This window comes from Rhea pennata, chromosome 1 (assembly GCF_028389875.1).
Source record: "Rhea pennata isolate bPtePen1 chromosome 1, bPtePen1.pri, whole genome shotgun sequence".
NCBI classification, from domain to species: Eukaryota; Metazoa; Chordata; class Aves; order Rheiformes; family Rheidae; genus Rhea; species Rhea pennata.
In genome coordinates, this window is record NC_084663.1 from 1,995,876 (window position 1) to 2,023,806 (window position 27,931).

At 54.3% G+C, this 27,931-nt stretch overlaps 2 protein-coding genes across 3 annotated transcripts in view; one reads left to right on the top strand and one right to left on the bottom strand.

The window, feature by feature from the left end:
* Window positions 1-223: 223 nt before the first annotated feature.
* On the top strand, window positions 224-18,473 carry GDI2 (GDP dissociation inhibitor 2). Of its 2 annotated transcripts, XM_062580052.1 has the most exons (11): window positions 226-401; window positions 8,591-8,698; window positions 9,558-9,657; window positions 11,034-11,168; window positions 12,583-12,781; window positions 13,180-13,311; window positions 14,478-14,577; window positions 15,604-15,775; window positions 16,890-17,034; window positions 17,366-17,420; window positions 17,499-18,473. In XM_062580052.1, exons 1-11 carry the CDS (start codon window positions 357-359, stop codon window positions 17,652-17,654), a joined length of 1,347 nt encoding a protein of 448 aa, XP_062436036.1. In that variant the 5' UTR covers window positions 226-356; the 3' UTR covers window positions 17,655-18,473. The 2 variants fall into 2 exon arrangements, with proteins under 2 accessions (XP_062436044.1, XP_062436036.1); XM_062580060.1 differs by lacking the exon at window positions 16,890-17,034 and having other exon boundaries at window positions 224-401.
* A 944-nt stretch (window positions 18,474-19,417) lies between these two features.
* The window catches only part of TASOR2 (transcription activation suppressor family member 2), a 37,680-nt gene continuing 29,166 nt past the window's right edge, over window positions 19,418-27,931 (bottom strand). The window contains exons 18-23 of the mRNA XM_062579065.1: window positions 23,563-26,739; window positions 22,693-22,818; window positions 22,290-22,443; window positions 21,712-21,817; window positions 20,748-20,929; window positions 19,418-20,573 (exon numbers count right to left, since the gene is read on the bottom strand). Of these exons, the coding sequence (XP_062435049.1) occupies window positions 20,455-20,573; window positions 20,748-20,929; window positions 21,712-21,817; window positions 22,290-22,443; window positions 22,693-22,818; window positions 23,563-26,739 (3,864 nt within the window). The 3' untranslated portion in view covers window positions 19,418-20,454. The remainder of the gene's footprint in view (window positions 20,574-20,747; window positions 20,930-21,711; window positions 21,818-22,289; window positions 22,444-22,692; window positions 22,819-23,562; window positions 26,740-27,931) is intronic.

Genomic DNA, 27,931 nt, shown 5'->3' on the forward strand with positions numbered 1-27,931 from the left:
CTCGCCCCGCGGTGCTCGGCGCTGCACAAACTCCGCCGGGAGGTGGGGGGGGGGGGCGCGCAGCGCCGCGCATGCGCGTCGCGCCCCTCACCACGGTGGCAGCGCCGGCGGCGCGGCGCGGCGCGGCGCAGCGCCCGCCCCCTGAGCGACGCGGCTCGGGCCGGGGGCCAATGGGAGGCGGCGCGGCGCGGTGATTGGCAGGCGCGCGGGCCGCGCGGCCCCGCCCCGCGCCGTCGCGCTCTCCTCACGGCGGCGGCGGCTCCATTTTCTCGCGCTCGCGCGGCCCCCGCAGCGCCCCGGCTCGCCTCAGCCCCGGCCGGCGGAGACACCCCGAGAGACGCCCCGCCGCTGCCGCCATGAACGAGGAGTACGACGTGATCGTGCTGGGCACCGGCCTCACGGTGAGGAGGAGCCGCCGCCGCCCGCCTGGGCCTCGGGCCTGCCGTGGCGGCCGCCGCCCTGCCGGCCCCCCTCCCCCCCCCCCCCGGGGCTCGGACGCCTGGGCCCTTTTTTTCCCCCCTTCATCGTGACGCCTCTTGCTAGGATGCCGGGGTCCTTTTTTGCCTTATCTATCACCTTATTAACGTATCCCCCCCCCTCCCCGTCACTGACCTCCGAGCTCGGACGCTTGGGTCCTTTTTCCCTATTTATCGTTTAATTATTGTAGCCCCCCCCCCCACCGTCCACCAACCTCCAGCTTTGACCCGCGGGCTCGGACACCTGAGTCCTCCCCATCTATCACCTGGTTATTGTATCCCTCCCCCCCCCCGCGTCATTCACCCCCCGCCCCAGCGCTCGGACGCCTGGGTCCTTTTCCTCATCCATCACTTCAGCATCGTAGCTCCCCCCCCCCCAAAAAAAAAAAATGACCCTGGGGGCTCGGACGCCTGGGTCCTTTTCCCCATCCATCACCTGATTAATCTCCCCCCCCCCACAAAAAAAAATTGACCTTTAGGACGCTGGGGTTTGGCAGCGCCCCCCCCTCCCCGGGCCGCCTAGGTCCTTCCCTCATCTCTCACCTTATCGTAGCATCCTCCCCTCCCCGCCCTTCCCTCGGCTAGGGTTTTGTCGTCCTCCCCCCCCCCCAATCCCATCCCGACCCCTGGGCTCAGACACCAGGGTTGTGCTGGGTCCCCGGACCCCCCCCCTCCGGGAGGCTCCAGGAAATGCGGTGGTTTGGCAGAGGAGGGGGGGAGCGGCGGGACAATAAAGCACTAGCGGGGATTTGCTGCCTTGATTTTTCTCTTTTCTCCCTGCTTCCTTTGCCCCCTCTCCCCCCCGCCCCAACCCGAGTGGTCCCTCGAGTCGTGCCCTGTGGGGGCTCAGGGTGGGGGCAGCACCGGCTTTGCTGCCCCCTCCCCTTCCTTTGCAGCCTGCCTGCTCTCCAGCCAGCCCTGACTGCAGCAGGAGGGGGATGGGGAGGCAGCGAGCCTCGGGTGCCTGTCACATTTGCCTGATTCTCCCCTCTCTGACCCTGAAATCTCTGCCTGGGCCATCCCTGAGGACAGCTGACAGCTGATGCCGCTTGGGGGTGCAGGGGGGGGGCAGTCAAGGCGGTGGGGCTTTGTCCTCTCCTGGAGGATGCAGCCCCGCCGCGCTGCCAGCCGCTGAGGAAAAATGGCAGCGCTGCTGCCTCGCGGCTTTGCCGTAGGGATTTCTGGGGGCTGCTGCTCGCTTTCAACTCGGGGAGACGCTGAGAGCCGCCGCCAGCTTATCCAGCGTGGGGTTGGCGAGGGCCGGCGGATGGATTGCGGGTTGCCGGCGAGAGGCATTGTTCGGAGGAAGGGGGGGAAGAAAATCCAATATGGTGGAGACGAGGCTTTCTTCGCTGCTAAACAGCCTTTCCTGCTTTTGTTTTCTAATGGTAATTGGGGTAGGTGGCTAGACAAAGAAATATCTTTGGGGCAAGCGGGGAGGGATTTTCCCCCCTGCTTCCCTTATTCTTGGTATTGTAAGTAGAGATGCACGCGCTTCCTACTGTGGCTTTGGTGCTGTGATTGACAAGACTGCCCCAGGCGCTGGTGCATCATGTCTACTGACACATGACCAGGCCGTGGCTGTTTCGGGCAGACCTGGTTTATCTTTCACCTCTTCACCAGTATGGGAATTGTTTTAACAAAACCAGGATGTGGCACAAATAAAATGTGCAAGCTACGGGAGAGTCTTTGCAGCTGCTGCAGTAGGGTAAACCCAGCTTTCCTGGTTGCTTTCATTCCTTTCTCTAAAGACCATTCCTTTGAGGTAGCGGGAGTGACTTACAACACAAAAGCTCTGCTCCCCTTTGATAGGGAAGGCTGCAGTTTGTTTTAATACCTGTACCTGGCTTAACAAAGTAGGGAAACAAGACTTTTTGGAAGATTAAATATAATGAGCTTCTACATAATGTCTTAGCTCCGGGGCCTCCATTAGATCAGAGCCACATTAAAATGTTAATTTATGCTTTAGAGTGAGGCATGGTATCAAGTTGGTAAGCACCGTGCTTAATCCCAAACTGTCAGGCGCCATGTAAATTTGACAAAGGGTCTCTTGTGAAATCACTTTTAAGACAACTGATGCTAGTGATCAACAGTCGAGTTAAAAAGAGTAAGTTATGGTCATGTTTTAAGGTGTACTGACCAAACACCAGACAATGGGAATATGCAGGAGCACTTTTGTTGTTCTTCTACTGGAGGCTTGCCTCTAAAATGCCAGTTGCAACAAGGTGGACTTCATCTTGACTTTAGCAGCTCAGGCAGAAAAGCAGAGGAATGAAACCAGAGTTCCTGGTACAGCTGATGGGTTGGGACGTTCCCAATCCTGAACTGTGGGGTGCTGGTTAAACCATTTTGGCGGGCTGATAATGTCAAAGCTGAACCCGATTTGGGCCAGGCTCTAGGATTGCTTTTGTAATCAAATGAGGTTTGGAAGCTTGACCTGTGCTCCTGTGATTTGAATCTGGTACCATTATCCACGGAGCTGAAGTTACTGAGTTAACAGAGGAACTGTGAAACACTGCATAAACATGCTGAGTAGCTTCTTTCCCCTTCTAGAGATCCTCAAACCTTCATGAAACTTCAAATGATATTTTCTACCACCCTTCTCTTACAGCTGGTCCCCCTAGAAGAGGGGCATAAAGAAGACTTTGGTGTTAAGAGTCCCATCAGGCAACTGTTGTAATTGAGTGAGTTTGTCTTCTCTGCTGAAAAGCTCAGAGATGAGTTGCCTGATTTGCAGCTGAGATCCTTATCTTGATGTCACCTGAGCAAACAGGATTAATTGGGGTTCCCCTTTGCTGGATGCTTGAGTGCTCTGCCCTTTGCCAGGCTACCTGTTGGGCTGAGTCCACCTTTCGTGCTCCCGTGGTGTTCCATGAGAGCCAGAACAGGGATGGTGTTGGTCACTCGGACTTGTACCAAAACAAACTATGAATACCTGCAATCCAGGCCATCTGGGAAACGCAGCGAGTGACTGCTGTTCAAGAAGGGTTTTTTCTTTCTTCCTCTTTCCAAAGTGAAAGTCAGTTGTTGGCTTAAAAAAAAAGCGTTTGTACAAGAGCCACAAATAGATGCGTTGTCAGGGGTTATACCATTTGGGTCTGTAGGGTGCTGCTATGTAAATGCAGAAGAGGGCTGGTATCCTACTGCCTGTCCTAAAACTATTGATTTGACGCTTCATTTGAGTTGTTGCAACAAACCTTCTGTCTGTGTCTGTATAAACTTACCATTTTTGATCAACCCAAAAGTATAATAAGGAGTATTTCAAGTGTTAATCTCTTCTTCAAGCACAAAAGAGTTAAGGCGGCCTTGTGGCTGGGCTTAGTCTCTGGGAATGTTTTCACTTTTCCCTAATGTATGCTAACGTGAGACTCGGTTGCAGTGCTAAGCTGGTAAGGATATGTCTTAGGACAAGGGAGAAGAAAATCCCGACACATCGTTAATCCTGAAATACTGCTGATATGATTGTTTCAAATGTGCACAAACTGTTTAATTAGTTTCATAGCGTTTTGAATAAAGCACCAAGGTTTTTCGGATGTCTCTGCTCAGGTGAGTGGTAGTAAGGTGTCAGGCTGGGTATGCAGTAACCGTATGGATGCACTGGAGGCAGTGAGCCTCGTTGCCGAACCGTGAGTCTTCCAGCTACCGCTTCCTGGAGGTGCTGGTGGGAATGGCTCTTCAGCATTGCTCAAGGCTTAATAGCTTTAAAATTCTTGGCTTAAGCTTGCTGCATGCTTCTTGCATTGTAGAGTAGCCAGCATCTTCCTCCAGACCTATTGCACAAACTTGTTTTTAATTTAGTGTGCTGATTGACATACTAGAGAAACATATGTTATTTTATTTTCAGACTTGCCTCTTCAGTTCACCTTCATTTCCACCTCTCTGGTCTGCAGACGCCTTGGTGCTCGTTTGCTGCAACGTCCTGGAGTAGGATGCTGTGTAGCCTGACAGGCCCTATCTGTCTCCCTCTTGTGCTCCGAGCTGCTTGGGTTATTTGACGTGGACGTTAAGCATGATTAAACTACCTCTTTAGCTCAAGCAGATGAACGCCATGTTCCTGCTGGGTTTTCGCTCTTCACAGGCACTAGTTCACTGAACTAGACTTCTCACCTGCCAGCTTGTAGCTGCCTCGAGATGTTGAAGTTATGTGAATCTGTCACAGGGCCGCGCGCTCTCTGTGCAATTCACTTTCTCCAGGAGCAGAGTAGCTAAACTCTGCAGTTCGGAATGTATTTAACTGTATAGGCACAAGCCTGATTGCTTAAGGAGCCTAAATAAAGAACATCAACATGACAAGGACTACCAAGGTGGAGTATCACTGTCCTTGCATCATCATCTGGTTGCTAAGGGGATTGCCCAAGTACAGTGAGTAATGGCTTCTGCAGTTGGTATGGCCAAGCAGAGCTTTGAGTCTTGCTCAGCCTGCTCCAGCGTGGCACATGCAGATGGCAGATGCTGGTGGCTGTCGGGCCAGGAAAAAGCTAACTGGCTGCGTCGAACTTTTTGCTTACTGCTGCACGTCCCTGTCTTTCTTAGAAAGAGCTCTTAGTGTGCCAAAACCTGTTTTGAAGATAAAAGTGGTTTTGAGAAACACTTTATATGGAATTTTCTGCTCAAAGCTGTTAGATGTAATGACCCTGGCTCAAATTTCTATCAGTCTATTTGAGACTTTCTGAACTACCGCTCGGAGAAAATCCTTATAAATTTATTTGCTTCCTTCAATTCTTGATCACTTGATGCAGGTAAGGGAAGCATTGATGGTCTTAAGCAAGAATGGAAGTTAAACACCCAAACCTCTGAATTATCACTTGATTATCACTTGCACACGCACACACACGCACACGCACACACACACATAAAACTTAATGGATTTTTATTGAACATGATGTTTTCATATTTCTGATGCACGTTGTTCAGTGCTCTGTTTGGGCTCTTCGGCCATTTGAGCCAACTGAGCAGTTGCATAGGTGACGTCAGTCGCTGTGAGACCTACTCTGTCACTCATTAGGCAACAAAATGAAAGCTCTTGGGAGCCATGAGAGCATCATAACCTGAACTGGCCAATGTGATGCATTATAGTAGTATGCAGTGAGTGGTGTTTACACCAAGGTTTTGTTGAAACCAGGCTAAATATTGAGCTTGCTTTTGCTGTTCTTGGTGCCCTTTCTTTGCTGATTTTGTGGCCTAACAGTAGCAGAGTTTTACCAGTTTCTGTGAGGTTTATATTTATAATGCAGAATAGTTGGAAGGCCAGATCTGAACTCTGCAGCTTGCCTTTTTTTGCAGCTTAACTCGTCTCCAGCCTTATCTCTGTAGGCTGTTTGTTTTCCAAACTCACCGACCTAAATGACGTGATGGTGTTTCAGGCAGTTCTTAGATGCAGACCAGTGGATGGGTACAGCCACATCTGAGCAGTCAGCCGGTGTAGCCGTAGAAAGGAATTGCTGACCTAGGAAGATAAATGTATCTGTATATCTTGTGTGTTTTACGACTGTGCTGTTGGCTCATCTGCCACACTGAGCCGCAAAGGGAAGTGACTACGAAAGGCCGACATGGGATTTCAGCTGGATGCTGGAACCTGGGTGATGCAACTAACCTGTTAAATGGGCTCTGGATAAAACAGTGTTGTAATACCTGGGTTCTTATTATCAGCCTTAACGGGTATGAAAAGAGATTGAAAAGGCACTTACTGGACCTGAATTCACTTTATTGCAATTTGGGCAGGTTGGAAGGAATATGCTTATGAAGTGTCAAGTGTACTATCCTGAGACAAGAAATACCTTGAAGCTTCCTTGAATGGAGGAAGGAAATCAGCTGACATCTGGTTTAAAGGATGTAGCTTCTGAAGCTTTTACTGTAACTGCATGCTTCTAGTTGATAATTTCTTTTGTTTTGAAATCCTGGTTAGCTTCCTCGTGGCTCAACTCCAACATGGAAATTGGCAGTCCACTACAACCATCTGGCAGAGCTAATGAGCCAGTGTTATGGAGGATGTTCCAGGGGGGCAAAAACCCTAGGCTGTATTGAAGAGAACCAGTCAAACCAGAGCCTTCACACAGAGCTCTGTGAATTTGGTTTAACTTAGGAGTTTGTATTAGCTAGTGCTGATAAGCTTTGTGCAGGATTTCCAAGCTGAGCTAAATGCCCATGGTAAATCATTAACATTTTTAATGGATGTCGCAAAAGCAGCTGGTGCTATAGTCACTCGGGCACTTCCTGAATATTGTAGGGCTCATGCCTTCCTCAGATAGCCCCTTAAGGGAGGGTTTGATGCAACTGTGTTTGCTGCAAGCATCTCAGCTTGCTTCACCCTGCTCTGTTCCTGCCTGGAAGAAGCAGAAGAGTCTTGATGAAGGATTTGGAGTCTGTGAAGAATCATATGGATTTGGAAGGAGCAGCTGATAGATCGTGGAGCGGTATTGTGTTAAGTGCTGCGGCTAATGTTGATCTCAAACAACCTGGTGACCAGAAGGCCTTGTGAATGCAGTGTTTTGCCCACAACTTCATGGGTTAAAGTCAGATCAATCAGTTTTGTTGGGCAAGCAGCTCTAGCCTGGTTCTGTGGGGCCTGTGTTGAATTACTGTGGCATCTAGGTGGGTAACACTTACTATGAGTGCATTTGTCTTCCAGAGCTGGTTCATGCCTCTGCTTTTGCAGCAGGGAAGACTTGCCCATTGCAGCCTGGAAGCACAAGAACAGCAGGTCCTTGGTGCCATCTTTTGTTAGCGCCTGTGGAAATGGCAGTGATCACTGCCAGCTGAGCTGTGAAGTCAATCATCCCTGCTCCTACAGATGTTGAGACACTTCTGAACAAAATAACCTTTCCTGAAAGCTGTGTGTACAGCGGGTTGCTCTTTGGCTGGTGAAGTTGAAGATGACTGTTCAGTGTTTCTCAGTTTCTTTTACACTGAGGTTTGACTGGAGTGAGATATGCAAGTCATGTAAACAATGTATTGTAGGAGACTTTTTGCTTTATAACTGTGGTTTGTGTGTGCTAACTGATACCCATATTGGCTAACGTTGCACAACAGTTTGAAATAAGTCTTCTGCACCACCACAGTAAGGAGGAAGTGATGCATGAGGAGATCCTTGCTCCGTAGAACAAGATGCGTGTGGCGTAAACAAATGGATCTCACGGAGACCTAGGTCTCCCAGGAAGGCTGATGCAGAGTGAGAACCGAATTTTAGACATAATATCACTGGAAAGAGTTGAGGCAAAGCATGAAAGAACAGTAATTCATGTACTTTTGTGATCAAGCAGTTCTAAGTGGGCAGAGATTTTTGTTACACTGTTTGACTTGAGAATGCCAGAGCTGCTGACTGGGTTAGTTGGAAAGTCATGTTTTAATGGGGATTTAGCCACGCAAGTCCCTAGTTGGCTCAGCAAATGAGAACTTGGGTTCCTCAGAGATTATTCTCAGCCTCTTAGTATCAGATTCAGACCTAGCAGCTGATCTGTTGCTCAGATCAGTGGTTTAATCTGAGTGGGTGCATAGCAAGGATAGCAAAGTATGTAGTGACATGATAAAGCTCCTAAAGATATTTAAGATTTTATTGCTTACGCTACCTGTACCCTCTAAGAGTAGCTGTTTACTGACTTGGGTGTCCCCGTGTGGCAAGAGTCAAAGACTGAGGTTTCGAGGAGACATCAGGAGTCCCACGAGGCAAGATCTCATGTTCCCGGTGTTACCTATAAATGGTGGTGCTGCATCTCTAAGAGGATGAACATCCTTAGATGGATGGTCAGTGGTTCAGGAATATAGACTTTCTTAGTCTGGTGCAAATGTGTGCGCTTCCCAAAAATTTGCTTAGGGGAGTAAGAGTAGATAGCGACTGTGTAGTTACAGTATTTTGGTTGGCTTAACTTGGGCAGAAGGCAAACCTAGTAACAGGTTATTCTGTCTCTAGTATAGGTCTTCCAGCGTGCATGTTTGATTCTGAAGCAAGGCAACTGGTGTATTCATTCAAAGCAAAGGAGCGTGCATGTACCTTCAAATCTAGTCATGCAGCAGGTTGTCTGAACGTGTCCTTTGAGAAAGGATAGTTAATAAACTAGAATGGAGACTCGAGTGCAAATAACTTCTCCTTTGCGTCTTCTGATTTCCTCTCTCCGTAGGAATGCATCCTCTCTGGTATCATGTCAGTGAATGGAAAGAAAGTCCTTCACATGGACCGTAACTCTTACTATGGAGGGGAAAGCGCGTCCATTACACCCCTGGAGGATGTAAGTACTGAGGCCGACAGCTGGCTGTTGTGTCCTCCCCAGGCATATAAAGCTGATTGTACTTTTACTGAAAATGCCCTGTGGTATTTCCACACCACCTAATAGCGGGGGAGAAACCAGTGTGTGTGTTTATACTCGGCGTATAGCATTTGTTTTCTGTAGATTCTAGCCTAGACTCAAGCACACAGCATTTGAGTGATCGCTCAGAGGTGCAATGCCCAACAGCTAGACAGTAAAACGTTTTAGTTGAATTGTTACTGCTGTGCTTACCGATGAATGCCGGCCTTCCGGAATGACACGTGCTCTCCGTGCCTTGCCGTTACGCTGGCTGTCTTGATCCGTGGTCTACAAGCACTTCAGCTGAATAGACAGCTCCCTGTTCTGTGACGGCTTGTGCTGTGTGATCGCGTAGTCCCCTAAAGCTGATGGTGTGGCTGATTAATCAAATGTCAGGAAATCACTGCTCTCCTCGCTGCTTCACTGGGTTAAATATTTATATTTGGAAATCTGATTTAGGTGTGCAGAGGAGCCTGCCTTCTCCTGAAGCAGGCATTTTGATCAGATTACCTTTAGTTATGTTAAATAGTATTTCAGCAGGTCATAAATTCCCAACCTTTAAGCCTTAGGAGAAGAAAGACTGGATGAGCAAAATAATGCTGCTTGATTCTTACTGTGAGGATTTACAGGATATGCTTTGTGTGTTGCATCAAAATTCAAATTGAAGTTAAAACACTGGCAGGAAGCTTAATGTGAAGAGCTTATGATCAGCTAGCGACTTAGGAAGGTGAAAGGGTGTTGTGAGGAGAAATTATACCCATAGCTATTTCCTCTGCTACAATTAGTCTTATTTTCTCCAAAGCTCTACAAAAGGTTTAATCTACCAGGAACTCCACCGGAATCTATGGGACGGGGAAGAGACTGGAACGTGGACCTAATTCCAAAATTCCTTATGGCTAATGGTAAGTGATACTGAGCTTCCAAATCTGCCTTGCAAGCTTAGCCTGGGACCTTAAGCCTGGGTTAGTGTTCAGTGTTGTAATCAAATAAACAGCCCTTCAGCTATCTCCTTGTGAACTTGTTGAAGCATTAATTAAAGAGCTGCTGAAAGCTCGCTTGAGATGATCTGCATGCAGGCGGCTGTTCATGGCAAAAGTACTGCAGCACTCCTTCTGGGAGCAGTTTTGGTTGCAAACCTCTCAAACTCGGTATGTGCTTCCAGCTTGAAAGCATCTAGCAATGGCACGTCTGAAAGGTTTGAACAGCCATTTTTCAGGATACTCTTCAAAATAACACGTTTCGATTCCTAGCTGGAGTTAATGACGTGAACTTGTGCGTTGTGATTCTCCCGTGGTTTAGGAGGAAACGGAGGATTCCACGGTGACGGTTAATTTCTTGATCCCCTTTGTTCTCATCTTGGGGCCTGCAGACTCTTGTCATCCGTTATTGATAATATAAACCCTCGCTCCTTAATCCTAGTGTCCTGAGACTGAGACAGGTTGTCTGGACCAAATGCCACTATTGGCGAAGTGGTTTGCAGTTCAAACTGGTGCGAGGGCTGTCTGCCTGGGAGCTCGCTCTGCCAAATGCGGAGCGCTCGCCCCTGGAGCCCTTTGCCTCTGGAATGCAAGGAGGTGGTTCTAGTTTTGTAGTGCCTTGCTCAAGGTTACAGGGGAAGACGTGGTGGATTCCAGTCAAGATCTGGTTACCGTAGTGTCAGCTTGCTTCTTGTGCAAAACTTAACTTGCAGGGAAATCTCACTTTAATGCATTTCCCGGGGACAGCATCCTTCTGAGCGTGTAACTGTGGGTGGGGACAGGTAAGAGGGATTGACTTTACCGACTCTATTGACTAAATATTGACTCTAGCTGCTTGCCAGCCAGGCAGTAATTTGTGGTGAAGTGGCTGGACAACTAATAGGCAAACTCTGCTACATCTGAATAATGTGGACAAGGATCTGTTGTGGTCCATAGACATGACCTTGTTTGTCATGTCGTGTGAATGATCTGCAAGGAGAAAAAGAGTAGCAGCGTGCTGCAGTGGATTGACATGCTGCAAGGTGGTTTTTACTCAAAGCTCTAATGGAAATGGGAGTAGCAACAAGGAAGGAGTGACTTGGCTGTAAGCAAGCCTTAAAACTGCCTAACAATGTACTATGAGTATCTGCCGCACCCCGTCTGTTACATAAGGGTGTAGGAATTGTGTGGGTTGAAAGTGGTACTACCCTTTGAAGGGTTTGTCCGTTGGAAGAACCTTCTGCCCGGCGGGGAGGAACTGTCCTCTTCTTGACTTCTGGCTACAGAACAGCTGGTTGACTTGTGCCAAACCTCCTTTACAGGTCAGTTGGTAAAGATGCTGCTCTACACAGAAGTCACTCGCTACTTAGACTTCAAGGTGATTGAAGGAAGCTTTGTCTACAAGGGAGGAAAGATCTACAAAGTTCCTTCCACTGAGGCAGAAGCCTTGGCATCCAGTGAGTAGTTACACCTGTTTCCTTCTGAAGCTGCCATCTCTAAACAAAGGCAAGACAGGTCTCAAACACCTCAGTCTCAGGATGTTCAGTCTACACCTGTGCAGAAAAGAAATCTTGCTCTGCTCGTGTGGGGCTGTCTGTACAGACTGCGTTTCTGTAACAGACTGGGCTTAGCACAGGATTCTTCTGCATCTCATCTGACTTCAGGGACTTGCAGTGCTAGTCTTGGGCTCCCTGAACCTGAGGTTTTTGTTTTCCTGTAACTTACAAATGGAACTGGTCAAGCTGCCTGATCTGTGGCTCATCTGATGAGAAACTGGCATATTTTACTTCCTAGAAAGGTTATGCTCAGGGATTATGCTTCTAGATTTGCCATAAATATTTAATGCTGGGTCCTTGCCTGGCAGAATTATATGTGAAAAATGTTGTAGTGGTTGTTAGCAGGCAAATTGGAATGACTAATTCAGTAATATGGTACCTTGCTCAATCTTAATTGTTGAGGTCTACTTAAATTTCACTCTTCAGATAGAAGCACTGATCATTTGTAAGAGCTTAGTGGCACACATTAGGAGCTAGCAGAGGGCAGTCCATTAGCTTAGCTGCTTGATGTATATAGTATGTCTGAAAGGTCTCGTGATAGTGGTTGCAAGTAGGACTCCGATGTAGCTTGTCTGTACATTGGAGCCTTCTTGGTGGCAGGTTTCTGTTCCAGTTCTGAACAAGCCAGTTTGGCTAGTTGTTTTGGCAGCACTGCTGTCTTGCACGTGGTTTCTTAAGAGACTCGCAGACTGGCGGAGTTGGAAGGTGCCTTTGGTGCTACGTCTGCCTTTGTTCAGTTGGGGCAGCCCAGTCTTGCTTTTGCAAATTGTCAAAAGAAAGGCAGATAAATGGGGCCTTGTCCAATCTTGTGTTGGACGTTTGGACCATAGCAGCACTTGCTAGCTCCTTGGGGAGGGCTGTTGGAGAGCCTGAGACTGCTCGCTCTTAATATTAAAGACTGGTAGATGGCAGAGCAGAGCTCTCGGCCTGCGGAAGCCCAGGTTGTACATTGCACTGGGCTGAGCAGAAGCTCTTCGCTAAGCTTTCACACATCTGGCACCTGGAAATAGTGTAGAAGCCCAACCTCCAGCGATGCCTCAAATAAGTCCCTAAGTTGGCCTTACTGCATCTTGAAACCTGGTACATGGGGACAGCAGTCGGTACAAACTGGCTTGGCAGATGTTCACGTGTCTAAAATTCTGAGTCTCCCTGCTTGAAGGGAGAGTCTTGTTCAGCCCTTACCTAAGGCTGAGCTCTGCGTTACTGAATGAAGTTTGAAATGCTCGGTTCTTACCCTGCTTCTAATATGCTGTGGAAACGGAGGAAGTTGGCTTCTGGTACCAGTGTGAGTTCTAACAAAATAACTTGTTTTTAGGCTTAATGGGCTTGTTTGAGAAACGTCGGTTCAGGAAGTTCCTTGTTTATGTGGCCAACTTTGACGAAAACGACCCTCGAACTTTTGAAGGCGTTGATCCCAAGAAGACCACCATGCGTGACGTGTATAAGAAGTTTGACTTGGGCCAAGATGTTATAGATTTCACGGGCCATGCCCTTGCTCTCTACAGGACTGATGAGTGAGTAGGGGGTCGCGTGCTTCCCTGAGTTTGCCGGCGTTGCTCAAGGCTTCCAGCAGCAGCCTTGCGAGTTGAGGGTTGGGCTGTCTGTCAGTGCAGTGTCGGACGTGCACGCGGTGTGTCTGTCATTTGGTGCCCTGTTCTGGAATGGAGCTCTTAAAATAGCGTCTTCTGCTATGTGGGTTGCTTGGGTTAATGAAGTACCTACTTCCCAATAACCCCCCTCTCCCTGCCTGGTGATGTTAAGTGTTTTTGAAAAAGCCCTTCCAGGGAAGAGCTCACGAAGTAGGGAGGGAAACTTCATGGGAAGTAAATGCCTTTGCTTCTCTAAACCTATTCTACTGTAATTTTTTTTTTTGTTTGTGAAACATTGCAAATCTTGTAACTGTCCCTTCCAGCTATCTAGATCAACCATGCCAGGAAACAATCAACAGGATTAAGCTCTACAGCGAGTCGCTGGCTAGATATGGTAAAAGCCCTTACCTTTATCCGCTCTACGGCCTTGGAGAGCTGCCCCAGGGGTTTGCAAGGTGAGAACTTGTTTATGGACTTCATTTCCTGTGTCCAGGGCAATGTGGGGACTGTAGGTCTCATCCCTTGCTAGAGCTGTAGATGTCTGTTAATGAAGATCTATTTATTTATTTATTTATTTTTAAATCTCCTCAAGTACCAGTGTGGCATCCATCAGCACCAGAGTGGTAACACTGGCCCACCTCCTCCCTGCACGTGGGGAACGAAGGTGGGCTGGGCTGAGTGAACTCTCTGAAAGGAAAAGCTTGGCCATGGCCTCTCTCCTTAGTTAGATTTGGGACCATCTGGTCCCTGTTCTAACTGAATTAAACGCTGTAAGCAAGTTCCTCTCCGTTCTTAGTTGGAATGAAGCCATCAGTGCTGTGTCCTGAAGTCTGTTTATTGCTAGAGCTTAAATCTGGTCACTTGATGAGCCTGCTTTGGCATCTGGTGGGGAGCCAGATGTGTGGAGTCGTGGTCAGACTTCTAGGACATGGTGCTGCGGTTAAAATATTTGCAGGTATTAATGGTTCCCTAATTATCTTAAGAAGTAACTGCCTCCATGTGAGATGCCCATTTGTGGGCTTGCTTACTGCATTTTCTGTAAATGGCAGTGTTTTGGGGATCATTCACACAGATCCTACTTGCTGCGTGTACCCTGTTCCAAGAAGCTGGATTTGCCTGTCCAGCACAGGCTGCAGGATTTACACAGGACTGTCTGGGTTATGACACCAAACAGATTCTCTTTCAGTTGCAGTCATTGCACCTATGGCTTGCCCAAACAGTGGCTGCTGCCTTGCAGAAAGAAAGGCAGGCAGCACCCACTATGTAGAAGTTCAAGCAGTGTATTTTGAAGATGTTTAAGATGCTAATTTGACTGATCAGCTGTTGGGGACAATGTTCAACAGAGCAACAAGATAACTGAAGTGAGCTTCTTAAAGAGGAACAGTTAAAAGCTACTGCTGTACTCAACGTGAAGTGCTCTGTGCTCCTCCAGTGTGGGTGTAATGGTGTCTCCATCTTGCTGGACTAGTAGCATTCAGGACAGCGATTCAGGAATTTAGAGATGCTCTAGTTCTGGTCATAGTCAAGGTTCGAGGTGGTTTAAGTAGCCCACAAAATAGCAGTAGGTAACCAGAGCTCGAGGTACTACATGAAGTGCGCTAAAGTGGCATTACTCTTGCAGGCTAAGTGCCATTTATGGAGGCACCTACATGCTGAACAAGCCAATTGAAGAGATCGTGATAGAAAATGGCAAAGTGGTTGGTGTGAAATCCGAAGGAGAGGTACGGTACCTTAGGAATCTTTGAAATACTCCTTGCTGTAGAACCCCCCCATCTTGTGTCTCAAAATTGAGTTCTCATTCTCAGTCTGAACAAACAGATATTATAAAAATCCTCAGTTAAGTCCTAGGACTAAAATTGCATGGCAAGTGCAGTTTTCTTCCCTTGTCAATTCACTCATTTAATGAACTCAAGATACGTTACCACTTCTGTGGTGAGTAGTACAGGAGTCCGATTCCAGGAGTTAATGTAATCTCTCCATAGGGTGGCAAGATTTGTCTTCTGAATCAATTGGGCTAGCAAAACTGGAAAAAAGCTGCTTGGTTGTGTCTAAGCTAGATGTGAAACCACCTCTGCCCTTGACATTAAATGGTTGCTCAGACTTCTGGCACACGGCCTTTCCACAGCTGCTGCTTAACCTGGCAGTACAAAACGAGCAAGAGCGTTGAGAGCTGCTCGCAAGCTATAAATGTGCTGCCAACTGGAGCGGGAGCTCTGCAGGGCAGCTTAACAGTTGTCCCTTCTGGGCAGGGCGTGATGCCTGCCAGAGAGCAGCAGAGGCGGTAATCCACGCTCTTAGAGTGATGGGCCCAAGTGCAGGCACCTGGAGACTTCAGGTGGGTCAACTGTTAACCTGTTACCATAAAACAAATCCTGATGCCGAATCGTCAGTTTGTAACTGCGTGGTTCAGGCTTGACCGCGGCAGGTTATGGTCCTAGGCTGGAAGGACTCGACTCTGGCATAGTTGAAGCTTAATTATGTAGCGAATAAGAGGCAAGCGGAAGATGTGATCTATCAAGCAGCCATGTGCAGTCTTACAAAGAGTGAAGCACTGAGACTTGGATTGTCCGAGCGTGGCATGCTGCTGGCAGTGAAATGAAGAGCTGGTGCCGCCAGGGTCCTCAGACTGATCTTGTTGACTTCTCCCTGAAGTCAGCAGGGCCCTTGATTCTGTTTGATTGAACTGTCTGCGGATGAATTTCCACGTTCTGGTCAATGGAGCGCTTGGTGCTCGTCTGTCTTTGCAGGTTGCTCGCTGCAAACAACTCATCTGTGACCCCAGCTATGTTTCAGATCGTGTGACAAAGGTTGGCCAAGTGATTCGAGTAATCTGTATCTTAAGCCACCCAATCAAGAATACGAATGATGCCAACTCGTGCCAGATCATCATTCCACAGAATCAGGTCAACCGGAAATCAGGTGGGTGAAGAGCAATGACTGGTCATATGCAGATCTCTCAGCACTTGGATTTAGGCAGCGTGCTCGTTAAGTGGCCTTGTTCCAAATAAGCGTTTTGATGGTGCAGTGAAATGAGTGTCAGTCAGGAAGACACTTTTAATGTGACCCTTGTGCCACACTTCACAGAGCGAAGGAGCGCTCTTCCTGGAGAGCTTCCTTCCAATGTGCTCACTCTTCAGAGGAAGCCCCTTAGCTTCCTTCTGGGCCCTGTGATAGTGGAGTGAAGCTTTTTGACCCCAAATGCCTTTGCTCATGCTTTTCCTGGGTGTACCTGTCTTCTGGGCTTGTTTGGCGTCAGTGCTGCTTGGCATCGCCCCTGGGAGCCTTCGGTACCGTAACTCTCCTGACAGCAGCAGCTCTCCACCGCACCAGGGAGCGATGGTGATTGTGGTGGTAGCTTCTCGTGCCCGAGTATTCGCTGAACTTTGCGATGCGTTTAAGTGTTCAAACTGCTGTCCTGAAATCCTCTGTGCCGCAGCAAGGCCACGCTTCAGTTTCGTGTTAGAGCAGGGGTGGGGGATGTAGGAGAAACAGAGGTTCCCGTGGCCTGGAGACGGGGAGAAGCAGGAAGCCCGAACTGGGCGAAGCGATTGTAGATCATGGGGACGCTCTGGGAGGCGGAGTAAGGGCGGTGTGCGCAGGCTGGTGGGGCAGTGCCCGTTAGCGGGGGTGGCTGCGTTGGTCTAGTCCTGCAGAAGTGCCCCCGTGTCCTTGAGCAGAGGTGGGCTCTCTGCTGGGAGCCCCGCTTGCTTTCTGGAGCCGTCACAGCTATGAGGTGCTGAATTTCAGAGCAGGCACGGGGGAACTTGTGTCCAGGCTCCGAAGCAGAGAGACCGTGAGGGCGAGCGGGACTCCAGGACAAGGACTGCACTGAAAATTCAAGTATTTCTAGCCCGCTGGCATGGTCTTAAACTAGACTGACAGGTAGGGAGTGCCAGGGTCATGCAGAGGGGATGCGAGCGCGCGAGCCAGCTGGAGGAGCCTTGTCGGAAGAGGTGGACCTGTCTCGAACCGTTAGCTTGCGGGTTTTTTGCCCGATGCGCGCTGACCTGGCCGCTGCGGTGTGCTTCCCCAGATATCTACGTCTGCATGATCTCCTCTGCGCACAACGTGGCAGCGCAGGGCAAGTACATCGCCATTGCCAGCACTACTGTGGAAACCGCAGACCCCGAGAAGGAAATCAAGCCGGCCTTGGACCTCTTGGAGCCCATTGAGCAGAAGTAAGCCCGCGCCGAGTCCCCTTCTGCCTGCGCAGCAGTGCCGAGCTCTCCCCGCCGCTCCGGGCCGCGAGCAAGGCCCGCTGGTGTCGGGGAATGCCCGTGCCTCCGGCGCGAGGAGCAAAGGCAGAACGGGACTAAAAGCCAGTCGGCTGTGAGAGGTGTTGAAAAACTGGAATTCTTCTGTACCTAGACTGGCATTATCCACTCCGGGCTGCTTGCCTGACACGCTAATGCTGGGCAGAGTGATGCCCTTTATTTCAGTTGATTTGGCATCGATGATGATGCTCAGGAATGGTTTAAACCCTTCTGAAGCAGCTTTCTTCTCTTGCAGGTTTGTTAGCATCAGCGACCTGTTTGCACCAACTGACTTGGGAACCGAGAGCCAGGTTTGTAAGCGCTGAGCTTGTAGCTGCCGGGGCGCAAGGAGAGCGCCGCGATGCTGAAGTGCTGCTTCTCTTTTCCAGATCTTCATTTCTCGCACTTACGACGCCACCACTCACTTTGAGACGACGTGCGATGACATCAAAGATATTTATAAGAGGATGATGGGATCAGAGTTTGACTTTGAAGAGATGAAGCGCAAGAAAAATGATATCTATGGGGAGGAGGAGCAGCAGTAATGAGAATTTCTAATTAGGAGAAATTAAATCGGCTAATATGAATATATAAGGAACTTAATGAACACTGTATGAAATTCAATATTGTAAGGCCTGCTTTTGTAATCCCATCTCTGAGAGATTGAAGAGTACCGCACTGGTAATGTTCCCCTTTTGGATATCATGTGTTAATTATTTCATTCTAGTAGGGCTGCTGTCCAGAATCTGGCAAATTACTGACTGATTTAATGACTAACCTTGTAAGTGAAAAGCAGACTGAACTTTTTTGCAGACTTAGACATTGGTGCAGATTGAAATAACTCATTGACAGCTGTGTCTTACCTTGTATTTTTAATCATTTGTAAACATTCTTCACAATTATGTGCTTCTGGTGAACTAGTAGATGTGACAGTTGTCACTCAAACTTGTTATCAAGGAAAATAGAAACTGAGCACTCCATTATTGTGGACAGCATCCCTAAAGTCTCTCCCATCAATCTAACTCTGTGGCAAGTTGTATTATGGACAAAGCCCACATCTATTGTAGCAGCAAATGTTGGCATAGTTCTGGGCACAGAACTTAACCTACACTTAAGCTTCTAAAACTGTTTACATCGGTTGGGACACAGCTGTGCCTAAGGCTCCTTTGTGTTTTAATCTAATAAAATTGAGAGAACAAATTACAGAGCAGGCAAGATGTGAAAGTATTTTCTGTACCCTAGTGGCTTCTCGGATGGACCAAACTGCACTGCGGTATTGATATGACAGAGCCTGTGCTTCTCGTGTCTCCTGAAGGCTCCAAATGATTTCTGTACTGCAAAGTAAAGCCAAATTCTGGAAACCAGTCCTGTGCTCTGGTCTGATTCACTTCAGCGGTACAAGCAGCATCTCCTTTCTGAGATCTCTTGATCCCCACCTGCCAGGGTGGCACTTGGACAGTGCAGAGCGTGTCACGGTAGGAAACACAGGCTCTAACTTCCTCGATTCGGCTTCCCGCCCGCCGCTGCCGCCTCCCCTTGCTGGCGGGCGGGCCCCTTCGGGCACGGGCTCGCTCGCTGGGCCCCAGCTGAGCGGGGGAGAAGATGCAGCAGCCCAGGGTCCGTCTTCGAGGGCCGGAGCGTAGCTCGAGCCGTTGGTAGGAGCCGGCGCGCGCTCTCCTCGCGCCCGCCCCGCTGCCGCCGGAGGCGGCTAGCACCAGCACCTCGTGGGTGCAGCGAACCGACTGCCGTTCACTCTCCTTTAGGTGAGCGCTGTTCTCTCAGCGAGGTGCCGATCTGCTCCGTGGATCCTTGTGCGGCACCGGTCGAGATCGCTGGTTGGGTCACGGGCTTCTCTGTGTTTTTCCTCTTTAGCGCTGTCCACGCAGCTCCTGTGCAGGCTCCTGCTGAAGAAGGAACTGTGCTTTTGTGCCACATCCCCTTCGCAGCCCTGCGGCCTGCCCGGACTCGCGCCGCAGGTGCTCGTTTCCTTCCTCCCCTGCCTGGGCTTAGGGGCTTTCAGCGCTTCCTCTCGCCCGCCGCCCCCCGGTTCCGGTAAGCGGCTTCCCCTCGCCGGCCCCCGAGGCCTCGTCGCTCCCGCAGCGAGGCGCGGCGGCGGCCCCAGCGCCCGGGCCGCCCTCCCTCGCGCCCCTGTCCTCTCCTGGCAGCCGCTGCGGCGCTCGCAGCGCCCCAGAGCTCGCTGCAGGAGGAAAATCAGCCTGCCGCAGGAAAGAGCTCCCGCCCTCGAAGGCAGCGGTTCGGTCTGCGCCCAGTGAGAGAGCAGCTGCCCTTGAAACTTCATTTTCTGGTTTTATTAGTCAAGCTCTATATATACAACGTCATCCTGTACATAACTTCTTATATCATTTTATTAAAAAAAAAAAAAAAAAAAAAGTACAAACCATACCCTGTACAGCTCTTTGGAGGATGTTTTACAGCGTTCCTTAGTGCTGAGCTTTCCTCCCAGGGCTCGCTTGTCTGAGGCTACCATAAATAAAAGCTTTTGTTTTGCTATTTACAAGACTTCTGTACAGCGGCAAGGTGTTGCGTCCCGGCGGTGAGGCGGAACAGGAGACGCAGACACCGCGAGACGTAGTGTCGAGCGACGTGCTGCAGGCTGACGCGCAGCCCGCCAGCCCTCGAGGGGCGTTTCAGGCGCGCGCCCTGGCCCGAGCCGAAGCGCGCGCAGCGGGCGTTCAGTACGTACGGTCTCGGCCGTGTGGAAATTGCATCGATTATAACGGAGTAACCTTCAAGTATTGTTTTGCGGTGGTTTCATTTTCCTATTTCTTCTGTTAGCTGCACTAATCAGCTAAAAGAAAATGCTCAAATAACTTAAAATTCTGTATAACATTAAAATAACGTGTCCTACACACAGTCTCACGGCAGCATGCAGACCCTCGTGAGGACTCCCATTAGCCATCTTTAAATAATTTCTATCTACAGAATCTTTTCCTTTCCCCCTTTACAATTTGTCTGCAACAGTTCAGTGCGCAGCAGCAGCAGCAACCAGCCCACGGGGAGCAGGAGCAGCCGCGCGGGGTGACGTGTCCTCGCCTGGAGCAAAGCGCCTCCGCTTCCCCCCCCCCCGCCCGCCACGCCAGGGCGAGCGGCGCCGGCCCCCGCAGCTCTGCCCCCTCTGCTGCGGCCTCCGGAGCCGGCGCTGAGCACCAGCACGGGTGCGGGATCCCCCTGGATTTCGCGGGGCTGCCGGCAGCTCTCCGGCCGGGCGGCGCCGGAGGCTTCCGCGGCACCTGGAAGGGCTCCCGGCTCCCTGCCCCGTGGCCTCCTCGCAGTTTCCTCTCCGGCTTTCCGGGGACGAGGGCGCGTCGATCCCCGGCTCTTCCCTTACCAATAGCTTCTCCTGAACGGGGCGGCCGCTTTCTGCACGGTCCCCAGGAAGGTGTCGACGTCGGCCACGAGGATGCCTTGGCTTTCAAAGACCTCCCTGCTGAGACCGGGCTTTTCTGCAAAGGAAGGGGTGGAAAATTCTGCACAACCGAGCTTGTTCCTTTGGCTTCTTCTCGAGGAGCAAAAAGCTCCTCGAAAAAGAAAAAAGCTCGCTTTGTGGTCTGGATCCGATCTCAGATCCTCCGGATCGGAGCGGGAAGGAGAGCGGTGCCCGGAGCCCCCCTCCTTACCCGTGAGATACACGGCGAACCGGGCGCTGATGCGCTGCGCCTGCAGGTTCAGCAAGCACTTGACGTACTCGGCTTTCGGGGCGGCCCGCGAGTCGCACGAGTGGTAGTGCAGCACCTCGATGAGCTCAGCGCCTTGGCACGACTGCAGGATCGAGTTCTTCTTGCGGGCGTTGGCGTCCACCCTGCCGGGAGAGGGGCGCGTTGGGCGTTACCCGCGCCCTCTGGCTCACGATCCTGCGCTCAGTAAGCCGGTCTGCCCGAGAAAAACGTCCCTCTCTGCGCAGAAGCGGGACGCTTCAAGCGACAGCGTGTTCTTCGTCTTGTGTTTCTCCTTTAAAGCCCTCCTGGGGGGGGCCTTTCCCCACGTCCCCCTGCAAAGTCCTTGTTGCTCACACAAATCACACAGGTGACGGGGCGTGAGGCCCAGGAAACCACCAGGGCAACCTTGGCTGCCCGCAGCGGTTCAAGCGTTAACGGCGCTCGTGCCTCGCGGGCCGTAAGGCGAAGGGCGTCTCTGCCAAAGCGGGGGGGAAAAACCCGCCCCTCGGGGCTGTGGCGGGAGGGAGACATGGCCCCAGCGCTCCGCCTCGGTCAGGCTCGTGTGCAAACCGCGGCGCTTCAGGCCAGCGCAGCCTCTGCGGGTCCCGCTGCTCCATCTCAGCCAGGTGTTTTTAAAAAAAATGCTAATAATAATAATCCCGTTTTACTTTCCTGCCTGCAAACACCGACCTACAGCGATTCCAGAGGTGGGGCACAAAGTCTCTTACTGATCAAGAAATGTTCTCATTTAAACAGAAACCTTTGAATTTCTCCTGGAAGAGACCAAAGCTCAACCGGGAGCGCCTCACTTGCCCCGCGTCCCGTACGCTGGGTGTACGCGGGGACGCTGCAGTCCGCAGCACGGCCGCATCCTCGCTGCGGTGACGAGCGGGACAGCAGGGACCGGCGGTCGCGGGACCGTTACCTTAAGTCTTCTCTGAGCTTTTTGCTCTCCTTGTAGTGAAGGAGCCACTTCCACCTCCCGTTGCCATTCAGCTTCTCCAGCGCTTTCACCACCTCTTTCAGTTGCCCTGGGGAAACAGCGGGAGTTGAGGGTGACCAAGGGTGGAGGGGGGGGGGGGTGCCGGGAGGTCGCTGGTCCAACCTGCTCCCTGAACTGCACCCAGGCAGGTCTCACAAATGCCAACCAGGAGCATCATCTCCGTGAAGGCAGGCGGAGAGGGCGCCCAGGGCAAGGCTTTGGAAGCAGATGGCGGCCAAAGGCTCTCCCAGGACACTCCTGGTTCCCTTAAAGAAAGAGAAGCGGAGCCTGGCAAACCCCTGGGCATCTCCCTGCTGTGCTCCGAATGTTGCAGACTCCGTACAACGCGCTTCTGTGGGTTTTAAAGAGGCTCTGAAGGCCACAAACGCAGCGGCAACGTTCCCCGGGGGTGCCCTGTTCTCGAGGCGCTCGCGCTCAGCTCCCCGGGCTGGCGCCGGGGACCTCCTCCGGGAGCCGGCGCTGCCGGGGCCCCGCGAGCGAGGGCACGCGCCGAGACTCACCCAGCGTTACCGTCTCCAACACCTTGTCGTCCGAGACCACGAAGCCGCCGGTACGAAACAGCTCCTGGTACGTGTGATCCGTTAAGTCTTCGGGGCTGTCCACGCCGGCGAACACCACGGTCGGGCAGTGCTTTAGCCTCAGCAAGCAGGGCACCTGCAGGGGCGCGGACGCGCTCTGGTGCACGCGGCCGCGGCTCGCCAGCGCTCGCGCCGCCCCCTCCTCAAAATCGCCCCGCGCCGGGGAGACCCGGCGGGACCCGCTCCGGCCGCCGCCTGCGCCGCCGTGCCGCTCCGGCGCCGCGGGCTGCCCCGGGAGCCTTCATCGCTCACGAACATCATACGACATTCGAAAACAGCGCCGCCGAGTTTCGGCAGGAAAAGAGCGAGCCTCCGTTTCCCGTACCTTGTGGATGTGCGAAGATATGTCCTCGTTCCTGATCACGACGAGCAGCCGGTCGGAGCCCAGGCGCTTCGCTTTGCAGAAGTGCAGAGGGTCGACCTCCACGTGGCCGCCTTTCTTCAGCAAGGTCTGGAAGAGAGAGCGCTGCAGCAGGCAGGCGCCTTTGCGCGGAGAACAGCTCCGCGATTTCGCAAGCGGGCTGCAATCCCCCGCGGAGAGCGGGAGCTGCGACTTATCGCAACGGACCTCCGTTCGCTCGGCCAGAAAAAAACCACCCACTTTTTGGTGTGTTTAGGTCTCACTGGGTAGGTTTTTCTCCAAGCTTTTCAAACACGCTTCCGGTAAGGCAGAGCGTGCGCATTGAGATCGGATGCTCCCCCAGGGGGGTTAGCTCCTCGGTGGGTTGAGTCTCGTGGGAAGAGCTGGGCCCTTTGCTGGGTACCGGGTAAAAGCCTGAAGTCGGGCAGGATGAGCCCAACGGGGAAACCGGAGCCCAGCGTCCGAGCCCCACGAGCTGCCTCCGTGTGCATCCAAACCAGTGGTGGCCCCGCACAGGGCTTTCGGCCAAGCCGGGGCAGTAGGAGCGCGAGACGGCGTAAAACGGGTGCCGACCCGCGGCCACGAGCAAGCTGCGGAAGGCACGTCGGGCTTGGCCGAAAGCGGGGCGCAGCGCCGAGCCGCTCGGCCCCGTGCGGGCCGCCTGGCTCCCGCGGGGTTTCCTGCGGCACGGTCGTCCGTGCGGACACGCGGTCCTGGGCTCGCGCCGACCCCTCCGTCCGGGAGCCGGACACGCGAGGGAGACGGTAGCGGAGCGGCCGGGCTCACGCTTCCCAGCCGCGTGCCCGCGTCCCGGCCGGCGGGACCGGCCCTTACCTTGGCCCTCGCGAAGAAAAGGTCCTCGCCCGTCTCCACCAGGTAGAAGGAGCCGGCGCGGGCGCAGGCCTCCTCGGCCACGCGGCGCAGCCGGAAGCTCAGCGTGCCGCACAGGTCGGCGATCAGCTCCTCGAAGGCGGCCGGGCGCCGCCGGGGCTCGCCGGCGGGCTCCCCGGGCGCCGCGCCGGGCCCCGCGCCCGCCCCGAGCCGGCTCAGCATCACCCGCTCGAAGCCGGCGTACTCGTCGAGGATGACGGCGATGTCGCCCCGCGAGTCCTTCAGCTCCTCGTCGTATCTGAGCTTGCGGAGGTGGACGGGGGCGGAGCGGGGGCGGCTCGCGCCGCCGAGGCCGTCGCGCCGCGCCGCGCCGCGCCGCCCGGGGCCGCCCGGCCTCGCGGCCGAGGGCGGCAGCAGCGTCACCTGCAAAGGGCTCCTGGTGCGCGGGGCGAGCGCGGCGCCGGCGGGTGGCCGCGGCTCGGCCGCGGCCTGCGGAGGGGCGGCCGCCGCGCAGGCGCTCTCGGAGGGAGGAGGGGGCGATTCCCTGCTCCTCAGGATCTGTTTTAGCTTATAATGGAAACGGAGGCACTCCAAGTCCAGCGTGTCCTGGGTGAGCTCCTCGAAACCCCTCCACGTCCCCACCGGTGACCCGGGCAAACGCGGCGGCCCCGCGTCACGGCTGCATCTCCGCTGCGACCTCCCCGCCTCGTCCCGGCATTTTCTGGTGACGCTGAAGTTCAGGTAATCCCTGGGCGTCCCCCGGCTGTCCGTAATGCTGACGTACGGCGGCACGGGCCGCCCGCCGTCCCCCAGCCCGCGGGGCCGGCCGCCGTGCGGCGCGCCGGGCTCAGCCGGCCACCAGCCCTCCTCCGCTCCCGGGGAGCTCCAGCCCTCGCTGCGCCCGTCCGTCTGCTCCGAGCTCACCGAGGAGGAGTCGCAGTCGGTCCCGGTGCCGGCGGCGTCCGTGGATTTCGTGCTGGAGGAACCCCTGGATTTAAGCGGGGGGCGGACGGTCCCTCCAAAACGCTCCTGGTCCGCGTTGCTGCCGGAAGACCCGTACAGCAGGTTCTCGCGGGTCAACCCCCCACGTCCCTCTCCGCTGGGGACCTGCTTTGCCCTCGGTGGCACATCTGAAACGTCTCCGGCGTTGCTGAGCTCCGGGCTCTGCCCGGGCTCCCGGCGTGCGCACAGCAGCGATGCTGGAAGGGGCATTTCTCCCTCTCCCTGCTCCGAGACGGCACGGCACGGAGCAGCAAACGCGCCGGACTCCTCCGGCCCAAACTCGCCGTGGTGCTGGGCGGCGCCGAGCTCCCCCAGCGGCACGGACGCCGCCGGGCTGCGAGGAGAGAGGCTGCCTCCTCCGCCCACCTCCTCGCGCAGGTCAGGGCCCTCCTCGCAGCTCCCCGCCGCGTCCGCGGGGCCCCCAGGGCTCTCGCACCCCGCACGGGCGCTGGGTTGCAGCTGGGCCACGTAGCAAGACCTTGGAGCGCCATCCGGGGCTGGGGCCGGACCTGCCGCGGGGCAGCGCGTCTCCCTCGGCGCTCTGGGGACCGAGCCCGGCTCGGGGCTGCGCGGAGCTGCCTTGCGGCCGTGCTGAGGAGGAGGCGGCAGTGCTGAGCCGGGAGAGCTCCCTGGCGGCTCCCCGGCGCACGGCTCCGCGCCTTTTTCCGCTTGTCCGGGCTGGAGGGAGCTGGCGGCGGGGGCTGCCAAGCCTGCGGCCGCCGCGCTCGCGCCCGCAGCGTCCGCTCGATCGCGGGGCTTCCCGGGCGGGCCAAGGACCGGCCTCGGCTCGCTTGGCGCCGACACGCGCCCGCGGGGCTCTGCGTCCCCGCCGCGGCGCACCGGCTCCTGCGCGGGGGCAGCAGGAGCCGAGCCGGCGCGGGCAGGAGGGCACCACCCGCTTGCGAAGCTCCTCTCCCGCCGGCGGGCTGGCGCCTCGTCCCGGGGCTCTCCCACGGCAGACGCGGCCCCTCTCGCCGCCGGGTTCGTTTCGTCGCCCCCGGGGGACCTCGCGGCGCCTCCCAAGGTGGAGGCGAAGCCGCGGCCGTCGCCTGCTGCTGGGGCTCTGCCCTGCACGTCTGCCCGGCCGGCGGAAGAGCCGCCGCGCTGTCGAGCCGCTGGCAAGCTGCTCCCGCCTCCGTTTGATCCAGCGGTGCTCGGCGAAGCGAGATCAGCACTAAAACCCCCGCCGCGCCGTCCCCGGCTGCCCGGGGCGTCGAGGCGAGCTGTGCCGGCAGCTCGGCTCTCAGCGGGCGCCTGCGTTTCTGCAGAGGGCGCACGACCCGCGTCGCTCGGCTCCGAACCGGCCCCACGCACCTCTTCCGAGCTGCCTGCAGCCGCAGCCCCACGGGTAAGGCTTGGATCGGGCGACAAACTCGGCGTCAACCCGCCGTCGCAGGGCGACCCCGCGTCAGATCGACTGGCTTCGCGCATCGAATCGACACCGTTCGTCTCCGCACCTGGGGTGCCCGGAGCCTCCTGGGACTCCGGCGACGCGCGCGGGCTCGGGGCTGTTTCACCAGGACCGGCTGCAGCCGACAGCGTTGGCATCGACCCGCGCTGGCAGGGGGACGCTAAGGCAGCGGGGCCGGGCACGGGGTCCCCTCCGGGAACGGCAGCATCCGCGGGAGGTGCTGAATTCACCGGCGTCAGCTCCCTCTCTTCACGCTCCGTTTCTGCAAGGCTGCCTCCAGAAAACGCAAAATCCATAGGCCCCAGGACCGTGTTTTCATATTCAGAATCTTCCTCCTCTTTTTTCACCTTCTCCATCTCTTCCTCCTCTCTTTCCAGGTGTCCCGAGGAGTCCTGCGACTCCCCCCCTCCTCCGCCAGGTCGGTCCGGCTTTGCGCTCCTGGGACTCGCTTCTAAAGGCGCCGAACCGCAGGCACGTGGCGCCCTGCCGCTGGCAGCCCGGCTGCCTCCCCCGGCCCGCGTGCAGCGCCCGACGCCTCCCGCGCCGCCCCCTTCCCCGGGAGGGCCGGGGCACCCGCTCTCCAGCTGCTCTCCGCGTCCGCGCCGCGCAGACGCCGCGCTGCTCCGGGGGTCTCCGCTGAAACTAAGGGCTCGAGCGTGCGGGTTTTCCCTGACCGGCGCAGCTGGGGGGCTGCCGGCGTCACCCAGCTCGTCTGCAGGGCCGGGGGCGATCGTAGCGTCCAGCAGTCCCTCTCCGGGCGGCTCCTCCTGAAACGACACAACTCAGAGTTAATCTTCATGGGAAGAAAATGTGGGAATTGAAAAGCTAGTGCAGGAGACCATGGATATTTAAAATTTTCAGGCTTTCAGAGTACTGGCACTGGGGGAGACCAGTTTACATGAGTCTCTAAAATAAGTCCAGGATGAATCCTGACCCTACTCGAGCCAGACGACATCCTTTCTCACTGCCACCCCCAGGACCGGCACAGACAGCGAGGGAAGCGTTCTGAAACCTTCTACTTCGTTTACAAGCTGAAATGTCTTAAAAATAGGCCGGACTGCGCCGGAGTCACCAGCTGGTGCCCAGAGGTAATCTGTGCGACGGCCTCCTCTTACCTCTGCTGGGCTTGTCCTGTCCGAGCGAGTGACAACGGCACCGCCGGACGGAGATCCCAGGCCTCCTCCCAGAGCACTCCTGCCTGTTCCACACACTAGGGCAGCTCAAAGCATTGGGACAGTTTTTGCCTTGTGCGAAAAAGCTGCAGTCCTACAGCTGCCACCCGTTTGTTCCCGGGGCAGAGGTATTAAAGGAATTATTTCCATCCAGAGAATTCAGGCTGAAAAAATGTCTGTGGCTACCTACGTTTCAACTTTACCTAAATCCTGACCATCTGTAGACCGTAGAAACCATAAAAATTCTTTAACAAACAACTAACCAGAATGTACTATTAATTAATCACATTGTAAGGGCAGGGGAAAAATTGCAAAGCGGCGCCCTGCCATCCGCGTGGGGGAAACCTCTGCAAGCCTGCAGACCTCGGCTCCCAAGCCGGCCAAGGAAAGGCTGTGCCCCGTCCCCGAGGCGGCTGGGCCGCGGGCAGGCAAGCGCAGCAGCCCACAGGGCACAGGCAGGCTGCAGAGTCCTGGCCCCGGGGGTGGGGGAGGTTTCTATAATAGCTAGCTATAATATAAATGATATTGCTAAAAGATAAAGCCAAGCTGAATCTGCAGTGATTGGGGGTTTCCTTGGTCACTGGCCTCCTCCGGACCCTGCAGCGAGGACGCCCGTGTTTGCAGAGTCCTCAGAAAGTCGTCGCTCTGCCTCCTCCCGCTCTGAGAGCATCCACAGCGAGGCCCTGCTCCCTCAGACACGGATGGATGCGGCTTTCGCCAGAGCCCGGGGGTGCCAGGTCAATCCAAGAAGATGCCCAAACTGGGAGCGAAGACTAAAAACTTCCTT